General features: G+C 43.3%; 1 protein-coding gene across 9 annotated transcripts in view; it reads right to left on the bottom strand.

Moving 5' to 3' along the window:
- Positions 1–14983, bottom strand: part of atp2b1a (ATPase plasma membrane Ca2+ transporting 1a) — a 139927-nt gene that overhangs the window by 107740 nt on the left and 17204 nt on the right. For all 9 annotated transcript variants that reach the window (XM_072484961.1, XM_072484952.1, XM_072484959.1 and 6 more), the window contains exon 2: positions 2319–2747. In XM_072484961.1, coding sequence (XP_072341062.1) covers positions 2319–2517 — 199 coding nt within the window. In that variant the 5' untranslated portion in view covers positions 2518–2747. The remainder of the gene's footprint in view (positions 1–2318; positions 2748–14983) is intronic.

The raw sequence follows: 14983 nt of genomic DNA, 5'->3' as shown, positions 1-14983 counted from the left end.
ACTGAGAGCTGACTAGGCATTCATAACAAGCTTTTCAATCACTAAGTGTACCTGCTGAAGAACATGCCGAGCAATGGAGCAGCACAAATGCACAGCTGTTTAGTGATAACTACTAATTTCAGATCATTGAGCTGTTTACCTTCAAATCACAACAAAATTAATTTCATGTGGGTTTATTTAAAACATTGTATTGAAAGTTGTATTAACCTTATTTAAATCAGAAATGAGTCCCATCTGCTCATTATAGAAGCATTTACCATGGAATAGTTTATGAAACAAAATAAACCAGATATTTGGAAAGAGAAATTAATTCTTTGCAGCTGTTTCTCAAAATGTGTCAAGCATCATTTCTTCCAACGTTCAGTTTCAACTAGCTTTGCACCCTTTAACTTGCTCTCACTAGCTGGAGTACCATACCATAAGTATTGCAAACTTTCAGGAACTAAGTCATCCATTTTCACATCACATAGATAGCGTAGAAGAAAGTTCTTCCACTCATCTTTTACCGTGCCCCCCACCCCCCAAGGCCTTGTACCAGCTAATGGGAAGAGTTTTTCCTCTTCTATCTTAGCCATCCAGTACACCTATCAAAACTGTCCTCAATCAGGCAGCATGTGCACAGCGGTTAGCACTGCTGCATACAGCACTGAGGACCCGGGTTTAAATCCCTGGGTCATTGTCCATGTGGAGTTTGCACATCTCCCAGTGTCTGCGTGGGTCTCACTCCCACAACCCAAAGATGTGCAGGTTAGGTGGATCGGCCATGCTAAATTGCCCCTTAATTTAGAAAATAAAATAACTGGGTACTCTTTATATATTAAAAAAAAAATTTTAATAAATAAAAACTGCCCTCAATCGCTTTTGTTCCAAGAATAGCCCCAATTCACCAAACTAATCTTGAAGCTGTGAGGGATAAGCTTTGATTAAATCATTAGAAGGGGACATTGTGAGGGATGAGGTTTGATTAAATCATTAGAATGGGCCACAGGATGTGGAGATAACAGGATGTGGCGAGCAACTAACGTTAACGTGAACATGCAATGTAACAGATCTATGGTAGGCGTACCGGAAAGAATGTGAACTTCGACAACCTGAACCGATCAGGCAAGAGGGGAGGGGACTGGGGCGACGGGATTAGGATAAAAGGGATAGAACAATTGCCGTAGAGTGTGCTTCTCTAGTGGAGGCACCCGACTCTGCAGACTCGAAACTAATAAAGGAAGTTGCTTCTACGAGTTTGTCCTTGGTCTCAGTGATTGTGAGCACATCCACATCTCAAAGCCAAAATCCCTCATAAGCCTGGAACCATTCTGGTAAATTTATACATCAAGAGCCCCTCACATCCTTCAAAGAACATGGCTACCAGACCGAACACCATAGTCTCCAGCTGTGCCCCAGAGATTTTTTTTAAAGGTTCTCCAGAATGCAGTCATTTCCATTCAGTTTTTCAACACTGGCCCGGATCTCAGAGTTGGAACTACTTTTCCCCAATTTTACACTTTTCATATAATTTGTTTTCCACTGACCAATTCTACCAGATGCTCCCAATGTTTTAACAGATGCAAAGCTTTGGGTACATTTTGGAGTTGGGGCTGGTTTAGCACACTGGGCTAAATTGTTGGCTTTTAAAGCAGGCCAGCAGCACAGTTCAATTCCCGTACCAGCCTCCCCGAACAGGCGCCGGAATATGGCGACGAGGGGCTTTTCACAGTAACTTCATTGAAGCCTACTTGTGACAATAAGCGATTTTCATATAATGGCTCCAGTTCCACACCAGGGTTTAGGGAAATATAAGCTGCAGCGTAATAGCTGCAGTGTCTGAGACATCACCCTTTAGCACAAGGCACCAATATGTCCTGATTTACCAACTCAGATGGATGTTGAGCAAGTCACAATGATATTAAAAGATGAGATGGCACTAGTGAACATTGGCTTTGAGTCAATCTAATCAAAAACGAGATCCGGAAGCGTAATAAGACAATACAACAGTAATTCGTAGAGCAAGCTTCCAATGCATTAGTTTCAATATGCTGAATGTTTGCAGTAGCCATTTCAGTTGTTCAGACCATAGACATCAAAGTCATCGAGTCATCGAGTCGAAAAGGACCTTTGGCCCATTGCGCCTGTCAAAAACAACATAACCATTCTAATCCCATTTTCCAGTGTTTGGCCCATAAGCCTCTTATGCCCTAGACTTTCAAGTGCACATCTAAATACTTCTTAAATGTTGAGGGTCTCTGCCTCCACTACCCTTTCAGGCACTGAAACATTAGAGAAACTTACATTGAAACAAAACAGTATTGAGTGCAAGAGTTTACCTTCTACAGGTGAAGTTTTCAACCTTGTACAAAGTTCTGCGACATCCCCGTAACACTCTTCTATTTTGTGTACAGCATCTATAGATCGCAGTTCCATAAGATCACGTAGCTCCGTAAGTGTGCAGCCAAATTGCCCTTCATTGTGATCATCTATTGCTTTCCTTGGAAGGTACTTCACTGTATTATTCATGTCACCCATGTTTGAGAATTCTTAATGCAAGAGAATCCTTAATGCAAAATCTTGAGGTGGCAAATTTTTTGAATAATCCTGCCAAAATGCAGACTCCCAAGTGTAATTGATTCTCCAAGTATAGTTGATCAGTCAAGCAAGTGCATACCGTCCAATGTGATTACTTAAAAATCCCAATATTTGACCAACGACTAGCTTCCATGTTCACTGGTTTTTATGCAATCCTTAGTTCAAGTACTCTGCAAAAGAAAGTTAATTTAATTAACATCTGTACACAAACTTGAATTTCTTTTTAAACCTGTACATTCACACTTTATTAATCCATATTACTCCATGTAACTCATGTACAAAATCAGTGACAGCACAAGCATAATGGAATCACACGATGTCAATGTGAATTTGATTACAAGGAGCTGGAATTTTGTGATTTCTACAAAAAAATATTCCCATTGGTCGCGTTTCCCCAATTAGTACATCATACTTGGGAACCAGGCTCAGATACCTGATAATTCATAATAATCTTTATTGCCACAAGTAGGCTTGCATTAACATTGCAATGAAGTTACTGCGAAAATCCCCTAGTCTCCACATTCCAGCACCTGTTCAGGTACACCCGAGGGAGAATTCAGAATGTCCAAATTACCTAACGGCACATCTTTCAGAACTTGTAGAAGGAAACCGGAGCGCCCGGAGGAAACCCACACACAGGGAGAACGTGCAAACTCACCACAGACAGTGACCCGAGCTGGGAATCGAACCTGGGACCCTGGCGCTGTGAAGCCACAGTGCTAACCACTGTTCTACCATGCTGCCTGCTTGAGGAATAAATCAATGATTTACAGTATAGGAAACGATTTGGCCTATTATGCCCTTATCAGTTCTCTACAAGAACTAGCTTTACCCATCTCCTTGCAACTACTCGCTCCTTGCCCCCTCCCCCTTCAGATGCTTATCCAATACATTTTGAAAGCCATAACCGAATCTGCCTCTACTACCCCTTCAGGCTGTACATTGTCCACTCAACTGCATTAAAAATTGTCGGATTCCGAATTCTGCTGACAATGGGAAACTAGACCCCCTCATGGTATCTTTTTATAATCTCTTCAATCTCTCTTTAGCAATCCCACCAGTCTGTCTTATACAAGTCTCATTCATCCCCAGAATCACTCAGTCTGTGCTGCACCTTCACTAAAGCCTCCACATGAAATCATAGAATCCCAACTGTGCTTGCCCCTTCCATTTGGCTAATTGAGTATGCACCTCCCACCTGACCTTGGACACTTGAGGGGTAAATTTAGCATGGTCAATCCACCAACCTGCACATCTCTGGATTGCAGCAGGAAACCAAAGTCGACACAGGAAGAACGTGCAATTTGCACAGTCACCCAAGGCTAGAATTGAGCCCCGGTTCCTGGCGCTGAGGGAGCAATGCTAACCATCTTTCATGGTACAAATCCATCTCCAAAATCTTTCCTGCCACATTCAAATTGATGTAATTCTCCCTCAGTCCCCAAAAGTAATACATTTAGGGAAAAAAATCCCATTTACATCCTTTTAACATGATACACAAATTACTGGCTTCTTGTACGGACTTATTTATTCTGGTATAACCCTCTTTCTGTAAGGACAATGTTGAAGATGAGAAATCAGTAACAACTTTTCCCATACTACAAGCTCAAAACAGTCCTCAGTAGGACTTTGGATTTGGCCTGATTAGCCCAAAGTACGAGAGAGATCTGTTGATCCTGCTTCGCATAGGAAATACATAGGAAATGTAGACCAGACTAAATTTGGAAAAGATGCAATTAGATGACCCTCAAAAGGAAATACTAAACGTACACTACACTTTCCTTGCAAGGACGGAGGAGTGGCCAGGAAGAGGCAGAGCAAAGTGAACAGCAAAACAGAAACCTCACATGTACACTTACTAAGAACATTAATACTCGCTAGAAACTTTGTATAGACAATCAGAACATCTTTTACACATGTCCGCTTCTAGTGCTGCCTGTCCAAGAGTGTCCAATCAGGGACTAGGAAGTCTAGACAACCATAATTGCTTCACACTGCCTGTCATCAGTTTGACAAGCACAGCAATGCATGCATTCGTCCAAATAAGAGGTTGTTTTTTTTTTTATAAAATGGAGACAGCAATTGGATACCTCAATTTGTTCACTCAATTTTTCCACCACTGAACTGGTCTACCCAAGTGCATTTAACGAAATCAGATTGTATATACATGACATCAAAGCTGCCTAATAGATTCTGCTCTACAGGTTCAAATCAGCAAAGTCTGGGATCGCAGCTGGTTAAGGTCTGGCCTTAGGATTTCAAAACCTACATGCAGCAAGTTGGCTAGCACTGCTGCCTCACAGCATCGAGGACCCGGGTTTGATTCCGGCCCCAAGGACCCTGGTTCTGTGTGGAGTTTGCACATTCCGTGTGGGTCTCACCCCACAAGCCAAAGATGTGCAGGTAGGTGGACTGACCACGTTAAATTGGAGGAAAAAAAATTGGGTACTTAATTTTTTTTAAACTTCAAAACCTACAAGCCCAAAGAACATCACACAAACTTGTGCTGCTCAAGATTCCACCTAGGTGCAGGAACTTCTGTGCGAGTCTAATGTAGATTTTAAAAAGGGTGAGCTGCAGGGAATACTCTTAAAATCAGATTATACAACCCTTGCAAACATTTGAATTCTTCAATCATGGAACATATTTTGATGTTTGACTCAGGCCCGTGTTTATACTAGGAGATCCATCCATTTTCAGAGAATAAATAAATAATCTTTTATTGTCACAAGTAGGCTTACATTAACACTAATGAGGTTACTGTGAAAAGCCCCTAGTCACCACATTCCAGTACCTGTTGATCATGGAGTCGTTTCCTTTCTCCCCCCCTCCCCCCACTCCCCAATGTCATCCTACTGTGCTCTGCTCCTCTCTTCTGCAGTTTTAGTTGCTGTCCTGGTGGGTTCAGGGAATTGTGGGGGGGGGGGGGGGGGGGGAAGCTTTCTGCACCCTCCCTTTTGCTTCTCTCTTCCCCCCTCCCCCATGTTTCTCTCTGCAGCTTCCTTGGGTTCCCTCTTCACCTTTCCCCACTCCTCACCCGCTCCGGTGTTCTTGTCAACTCCCAGTTCGACCCGCCCACCCCCACCACTTCCCTAGTCACTGTTGGCTTTGAACAGGCTGATGAATAGCCCCCATACTTAGTGGAAGCCCTTCGCAGACCCTAGGATTGTGTACTTGATCTTGATCAGGTGGAGAAATTCCGACAGGTCTGCCAGCCAGTCTGCAGCTGATCGGCAGCCGAGCAGGGTTCCGGAATCCGGCATGCAATAAGCAAAAAGCATTCTGGTTGGTCCGATACTGCGAAGACTACCACTCGGGCATGGCTCCACCCTCATCCCCGCAATCTAGGACATTGTCTCGAAGAAGGCTGTCCAGAACCCGACGAAGGCTGTCCAGAACCCAACAAGTCTGGTGCAGGCCCAGAATATGTAGGCATGGCTGGCCAGGCCTCACTGGCACCATTCACATGACCTCCACAAAGAACCTGTTCATTCAGGATTCTGGTTAGGTGTGCTTGTACACCACTTTAAACTGTGAGGCTTAGCCTTGCACAGGAGGTGGAGTTGGGCCTACTCAATGCTTCACTCCAGAGTGCCTTCCATCCAGAGTTAGTCCTCCAATTTCTGCCTAGTTCCGCCCAGTGGTGTCGTTGCTCATTCCAGCAACTGTCCACAGTTCCCCCGCATGTTCCATCATTCATGAACATACTTAGCCATCAAAGATATACTGGTTGATCTTGAGTGCCAATTGTATAACTTGCATTAAAGCTTTAGAGGGGGAGGCAAATTAAGTCACGGCAGCAATACACCATGAGGCATTAAAGTGGTGCACTGGAGAATATAATTGGACAGATCTTCTGGCATTGAGGGAACAAAAATGCTTCAGATAATCAAGTGAGCAATCATCAGCCAAGTTGGATTGACAGCACAAACTATCCACAAATTATCATACAGTACAAGTATAGCTATTAATATATCCCATTCTGCCATCACCTCTTGCACTGGTGAATGACACCAATGCAAGAGGTAATCAAAGGATGGGATTAAATCACCCGAGTCACAGCAGAGGGAGGTTTAATTCATATCTGGCAGCTTATACTCGACCCAAAATCTGCCAGACTCTGCCAAAGTGCCAGAAATAAGCATCAATGTACCTCAAGACAAGTTCAAAGAAACATTCAAAATGTCACAAATCCATTTCACTACATGGTGTTCAATGCAAAAGACCCACTTTGTGCTTTCAATATGCAAGGGAAATGAGATGAAAGCCCCATTAGTACCTTAGAGTCAAGTTGAAGGCATTTGGTTTCTGTTCATGATTTATATAAAAAGAGGACTGAAATGTTATCTGGTCAGCAGTAGCAAACTATAGCTTTTGCATAGTGATAGCTGCTACAGACAGACGTTAGTAGTCATACTTATATGCTTTACCAACTATGAATTCAACATTTAATATGCTTTACCAACTATGAATTCAACATTTAATCTTTTAGGAGTGAAAGAATGTTTCGGAACAGCTGTTCCTTTTTATGAACTTCCTGAAATGATATACATGGTGACATCACATGACAATTAATATGCCACTAAAACAAACTCCTTGTAGTAGTTTCTGGAAGATGTCAAGTACTATTTTAGTCTCCACTGTTTAGCATACTCTCGTTATTGGTTTGAAAATGTTTAGATTGGCACTAATTAAGACAAGAAACTGGTACACCATAAAGCAGGAAACTGGTACACCAAAACAAGATCAAAGGTGAACAGATGAACTGGAAGCTTAGCTGCACAAACATTCATATTCAAAATGCTAAAGATCATTCTGCCATGGAGGGAAAGCTCAAACTAGTGCCATGCTGCTCAATAGATGCAACCCCACTGCCCAAAGGGAACAAGTGCTTCTGGGTATTAGCATTCAATAATGGAAACAGTTCAATATATAATTCACTCAGATCGGTTTGATTACATGGCTGGAGTGTTATTTATATTTATCCTTCACTAATGAGGTTCAAGTTCAACACGATATCTCAATGTAGGGCAACACATGTTACACTTCATTGCTACACTTTATTGGTACTATGTATCAACAGCGAACAAACGATTCAGCAAGAATTCCAAGCATGTTGCAATCAGAAGCCTGGTGTTTTCACGTATGTTGGGAAAGAGAAGATAATAATAATAATAATAATCTTTGTCACAAGTAGGCTTCACTGCAATGAAGTTACTGTGAAAAGACCACCATACTTCGGCGCCTGTTTGGGTAGACAAGAGTGAGAATTCAGAATGTCCAATTCACCTAACAGCACGTCTTTTGGGAGGATACCTCCCAGAGGAAACCCACAGACACAGGGAGAACATGCAGACTCCACACAGACAGTGACCCAAGCCAGGAATCGAACCTGGGATCCTGGAGCTGTGAGCAATTGTGCTATCCACAATGCTACCGTGCTGCCCATAAGTACAGTTTGTCAATCTAATTTGGACATTGAATTCTCCGTGTACCCGAACAGGTGCCAGAATATGGCGACTAGGTCAGGTGCTCAGAGGGTCAGTGCAGATTCGATGGGCTGAATGGCCTCCTTCTGCACTGTAGCGATTCTATGATCTAGAATAAGAAATTTCAAGCCCCAAGTATATGCGCTGAATACTTGGACTCGACATAGATCGGAACTACATGTGCGTGTGTTTTATTATAGGAAAATGCTCACCAAATAGTCTCAGGAAACCCTCGTGCTTAATCTAATTAGTCAATCCAAGGCCTGATGAAACAAAAAGTTACTCCATTTAACTATCAGAGTGGGAAACAAACTTGGCAAAACAAAAGCTTGACCAGCTGTTACCCCAAAATGTAATTGATCATTTGGAAGTGTCACACATACAAGTGCCTGTCTACCACCTTAACTTGAAATGACCTCAACAGCCAGCATTCTCAAAAAAGCAGATCATAGAATTTACAGTGCAGAAGGAGGCCATTCGGCCCATCGCGTCTGCACCGGCTCTTGGAAAGATCAACACCTCCACCCTATCCCCAAGATCAACACCTCCACCCTATCCCCATAACCCAGTAACCCCACCCAACACCAAGAGCAATTTATCATGGCCAATCCACCTAACCTGCACATCTTTGGACTGTGGGAGGAAACCGGAGCACCCGGAGGAAACCCACACACACACAGGGAGGATGTGCAGACTCCACACAGACAGTGACCCAAGTCGGAATCGAACCTGGGATCCTGGAGCTGTGAGCAATTGTGCTATCCACAATGCTACCGTGCTGCCCATAAGTACAGTTTGTCAATCTAATTTGGACATTGAATTCTCCGTGTACCCGAACAGGTGCCAGAATATGGCGACTAGGGGCTTTTCACAGTAACTTCATTGCAGTGTTAATGTAAGCCTACTTGTGACAATAAAAGATTATATTATTATATTTAAAATTGTTAACACTGGAACCAGACAGATGCAATCAGCACCACTGGCAGGTCAGGATCAAACCAATTACAAGTGGGGTGCGTTCCTGCATGGACAGAAATGGTTCTCAAATCAGGATACTTTCAGTCTCACATTAAGCAAATCCATTTTACCAAAAATCCTAGAATTTTATGCAATTATGAAGTTGCGACATAATGCTCGATCAATGTCTGCAAGAAAGATTTGAAAATAAACCAGAGTTTTATTCAATACATTAAAATCTGAACTGATATTGTCAGATGGAATTACAAGGTCTTAAATAATTGATGCACTCAAATTGTTCAAGCCTTGCAGCTGTAGTTTGACCAAGTCACCTGAACCCAGATATTAGGTTGCATCTAAAAGTTTAATTTACATACATACTCTGAAGTATGAAAACATGAACTCCAATGGCTTGATGATAAAGGCCACAACATGGTGTTAAATTGCTTTACGTCACCATGTTATTGAAAGCACAGGTAATGTAGTTTGCAAAAGTAGAAAACTTACATCAATAAAAGTGTGACAGGGGGACAACGGTGGCAGAGTGGTTTGCATTGCTGCCTCACAGCTCCGAGGTCCCAGGTTCGATCCTGGCCCTTGGGTCACTGTCGGTGAGAGTTTGCACACTCCCATTTCTGCATGGGTCGCACCACCACAACCCAAAGATGTGCAGGTTAGGTGGATTGGTCATGCTAAATTGCTCCTTAATTGGATGCTCCAAATTTATTTAAAAGTGCGACAGGGAATAATCTAAAAACTCAGTTAATGGTTACTGGAGAAGTAGTCAATCCTTTTGCCTCCTCTGAACAATATACCAATTTGGGCTCCATGCATCAATGCCATTACCATGGCAAATTTTCTTTCTTCAGCAATTTTATTGCAGATGAGTGGGCAAGAATATTGTCAAGCAAAGCCAAGGAGAACCTAAAATTTTTATCAATACATGGGCCTATAAAAAGATCAAAAAAGTTAAAGTATGGAGGTGACAATGTGGGTATGGCGAATGAATACATTGTTCTCAAGAGGGGGACAATGCAGATAATTGAGGAGAGAGAAATATTCGATACAATAACCACAAGGACAGTTAGTATGGCACTGCTGGCTCACGGTATATAGGACCTGGGTTCAATCCCAGCCCACTGTCCATGTGAAGTTTGCACATTCTCCCAGGGTCTGCGTAGGTCAGCCCCACAACACAAAAAGATGCGCTAGGTAGGTGAATTGTCCACGCTAAAGTACACCTTAATTGGAAAATAAAATTGGGTACCAAGTTTATTTATAGAAATAAAAATGAAGGATCATGGGTAGGAATTTTAGGAAAGCTTTTGACAAAATCCGATAGGGCAAGAGTGATTTGGGCAAGAGTGATTTTATTTATTTACTTTTTTTTTTTAAAAAAGGCCCTTGGGGGCTGGGGAATGTAGCAAGCTGGATATAAAATTGGCTCAGAGGCAGGAAACAAATATTTGTGACTGAAATGCCACTGAATGCATTTTACAGGACTCAGATATTAGGGTTCCCTACTCTTTGTGGTAGATACTGATTTGAACACAATGTCAGGGAAAGGATCAAGTTTGCAAACAAAAGGGACAGCACGGTGGCACAGTGGATAGCACTGCTGCCTCACAACACTGAGGACCCAGGTTCGAATCCCGTGTGGGGTTTGCACATTCTCTCATGTCTGCGTGGGTTTCACCCCCACAACCCAAAGATATGCAGGGTAGGTGGATTGGCCACGCTAAATTGCCCCTTAATTGGAAAATAAAATTGGGTACTCTAAATTTATAAATTTTAAAAAATAATAAAGTTTGCAGACAAAAATTGCCACCAGCACAGCCAAAGAGGATTGATGTAGACTGCAGCAAGAGATCAATGGACTGGTGAAGTGGGTGGAAAAGTGGCGAATGGAATTCAACCCAGAAAAGTGCAAGATGATTCATTGGAGATGCAAGTATTGGGGGTTTAGAGAGGTGCAGAGGAATGAGGTACCATGGAGTGAATGTCCCGAAGATAGGGCAACTTGATTGCATGTAATTGCACTAGAGAGGATACAGAGATTTAGGAGTATGTTGCCAGGACTGAAACAAATGCAGTTATGAGTAATGGATTGGATCGGCAAGGGTGGTTTTCCTTGGGACAGTGGAGGCCAAGGGGAGATTGGATTGACATATATAAAATTGATATTAGTTGGAAGGGCCCATTTATTTTAGCAGAGGGGTCAGACTAGGGACATAGATTTGAAGTGATTGGTGGAGGGAGACAGGAGGAAACATTTCCCCAGGGTAGCAAGCACAGTGGCCTGCGCCTCCCACATGTTTTTATATTGAAAATCAACCAAGTTCATGACGAGCGAGAGTGAGCATGCGCTCCCCCACCATCAAAGCATAGTAGTAGTGTACCCAGCTACAAAGATGCACTGCAGGAATTCAAAGGCTGTGCGCACAACACCTTCCAAACCTATGACCAACCATTAGGCACATGGGAACACCCGACACATTGATTTTCTCTCCCAAATTGCACACATCCAGGCTTGAAGTCAGTCAAAATGGAACTCCCTCCATAAATGTGTACCTACGCCACAGGGACTGCAACGGTTCAAGGCAGCAGCTCACCACCTCCTCTTGGGCAATAAATGCTGGCCTAGACAGTGATGCCCACATCCCATAAATTAAAAACTTGCAAGCTGTACCACACTTTATATAACATTTGAATGATCAGTGGAAGGGAAGGAAGCATATCCTGCACTCTATATCCTGCTGCCCAGATATCTGGCTCCATGTGCCCAAAGATCTGCAGATTGGCCTGTTCAGTCACCTTATGAAGGTAACTCGCAACTCTGAATAGATGTTATCCTTGAATTGAGGGACAAGTGATGACCTGGAAAACAGTTTCTCATCTGGCCATTAAGATCAATAGAATTGGGTTGTAAGTGTTTGCTAGTTTTCTTTCTGCTAATCCTAATGACTGGTGCAAAGAACCTTCAATTGTTTGGGGTTTAGTCCTAGGGTGATGCATGTAGGATGCTTTACAGTTGTCTTTGAAACATGGAATATTTGAAGGTTTCCATCAGAGCAAATAACATTTGTGATTTATCGTGCATTGACATTTATGCTGAACTGTATTCAGTTACACCAGTCTTAAGTGTTCCTTTCACAGGTTTGCTGTGGAAAATGTAATTGATATGCAATAAGGATTGCAGCGCTGAATCTGCCTCAACACCAAGCGGCACTTTTGACATGTAGACATTTGTGCTCATTGGTGAGAAATATCAGAACTATAAAACCAATTTCTTAAGTCTATCCATGTTTGTAACTGCCCCTCATCCCCTGAAGTGTTTTACAAATCTTTGCACTCTTCATTGCCTTCACACTGAAGTGCAGCATCCAGAATTGAATACTATTGCAGTTCAGGTTCATCAAGTGTCTTTCATGCCCACAGGATGTGCCAGAGTGCTAGAAGTACTTTTATAGTCACTGAAGTAGAAAACGTAGCAGCCAATGTGCACAGCAAACTCTCGATCAGCACTGTGATAATGGCCATAGACTCCTGTCTTGTTGGTTTAATTGGTTGAATGTGGATAGCCCTGCTGCCTCACAGCTCCAGGGACCCAGGTGACTGTGTGGAGTTTGCATGATCTCCCACTGTCTGTGTAGGTTTCCTCTGGGCGCTTCGGTTTCCTCCCCCAGTCCAAAAATGTGCAGGTTAGCTGGATTGGCCAAACTAAATTGCCCTTAGGTGTCCATAAAGGATAGGTGGTAAACTGGGTTATAGGGATGCAGTTGAGGCGTGGGCCAAGTAGTGCCCTTACCAAGGGCCGGTGCATACTTGATGGGTTGAATTGCCTCCTTCTGCACTGCAAATTTTGATTCCCTGCTCTTTCAAATAGTATAATCCACCTGTGGATAAGACCACAATTTAATGTCTCATCTGAAATGGTGCAGCATCTGAAATGGTGCAGCAGTCCCCCAGTAGAGTGCCAACCTTAATTTGTGCTAAAGTAGAATTGGAACCCACAACCTTGACTTGGAGGTGTTAGTGTTACTAATGGATCCACTTGGTGTAATTAAAAAAAGGTAATCCCTCACCATATTTCCCACATATAAACAGACTTTCAATAGTTCCTAAATAAGCAAAGTACTGCAGATGCTGGAATCTGAAGCTAGGAAGAGAATGCAGCAGGTTCCGTTTGACTGTTCCTCATCTGTTTTTTTTTTTGTTCATGTGACTTGGGTGTCACTGGTTAGCCCAGCATTAATTGCCCTTGAGAAGATGCTGAACCGTCTTCTTGGAAGTGTTGAAATCCCTGTGTTAAAGTGCTTTTAGGGAGGGAGTTCTTGGATTTTGACCTAGTAACAAATGACAAAAGAGTTCATCAGAATGGTGTGGGGCTTGGGAAAGAACTTGCAGGTGGTGTTCCATGCATTTGCTGCCCTTGACCTTCTAAGTGGTAGAGGTAGCAAGTCGAGGGTGCTGTCAAAGCAGCCTTGGCAGGTTTCTACATTGCATCTTTAGATGGTACACTCTGCTGCCACTGCAGCAAGGGGGATGTGCCAAGTCAATGGGAATCCCAGGGGAATTCCCTCCCCCGGGATTCCCATTGACTCACTAGGACTCCTTGATGCTATGCTCAAGTCAAATACTGCCTTGATGTCAAGGGCAGTCACTCATCTCTCATGCTGGCATTCAGCTCTTTTGTTCATATTTGAGTGCAACAAGGCAGTAATAAGGTGAGGAGCAGTGATCCTGGTGGAAACCAAACCGAGCGTCAGTTATTGCTAAACATTTAAAAAAAATAAATGTTGTCCTGGGTAGTGTCTGGAATGGAGCTGCACATATCAGGCAAGTGGAGATTCCTTCACACTCCCAAATGGTGGACTGCAGGCATTTTGGGGCATCAGGGTGTTACTGACTGCAGAATTCCCAGCTTCTGACCTGCTCTTGGTACCACAGTATTAATATGGCTGGTCCAATTTGGTTTCTGGTCAATGGTAACCCCCAGGATGTTGATAGTGGCAGATTCAACTTATGGTACTGCCACCGAATGTCATGGGGCATTTTTTTTAGGGACGTTCACTGTCTGACTTGTGGCACAAATGTTACTTGCCACTTATCAGTCCAAGCCATGCTGTATTTGACATGGGCTGCCTCAGTACGAGAGTCACAAATGGTGAACATCCCTACTTCTGACCGTGGGATGGAAGGTCATTGTTGGAGGAAGGTCATAGTTGGAGCAGCTGAAGACTGTTGGGTCGAGGACACTAACCAGAGGAACACTTGCAGTGATGTCCAAGAACAGATGATTGACCTCCAAAAACCTCAGGTATGACTGCAATCAGTGGGAAGTTCCCCCTCCCCCGGGATTCCCATTGACTCACTAGGACTCCTTGATGCTATGCTCAAGTCAAATACTGCCTTGATGTCAAGGTCAGTCACTCATCTCTCATGCTGGCATTCAGCTCTTTTGTTCATGTTTTGAGTGCAACAAGGCAGTAATAAGGTGAGGAGCAGTGATCCTGGTGGAAACCAAACCGAGCATCAGTTATTGCGAAACTTTTTAAAAATAAATTTTTCAAATTAAGGGGCAATTTAGTGTGGCCAATCCACCTACCCTGCACACTCAAACAAGGGGAGAACGAACTTGGGACCTCGGCGCAGTGAGGCAGCAATGCTAACCACTACGCCACCATGCTGCCCCTAGTTATTGCTAAACAGTGCCACTTGATGACCTCCTTCCTTCACTTTGACGATCAAGAGTAGACCGAGGATGGCAATTAGCCAGGCTGGATTTGCTCTGCTTGGTGTATGGGACAACCTGGGCTTTTTCTACATTGCTGGGTATATGCCAATATTACAGCCAAGCTGTTCCAGTACATTTAGGAGTCAGCAAGTTCTGGAGTACAAGTCTTCAGTACCATTGCCAGAATACTGCTGGGGGGGGGGGGGGGGGGGGAGAAAGAGGG

The sequence above is a fragment of the Scyliorhinus torazame genome, chromosome 19 (genome assembly GCF_047496885.1).
Source record: "Scyliorhinus torazame isolate Kashiwa2021f chromosome 19, sScyTor2.1, whole genome shotgun sequence".
NCBI lineage: Eukaryota > Metazoa > Chordata > Chondrichthyes > Carcharhiniformes > Scyliorhinidae > Scyliorhinus > Scyliorhinus torazame.
Note: the sequence above shows the minus strand (reverse complement) of the source record. Positions and strands in the feature narration are given on the sequence as shown.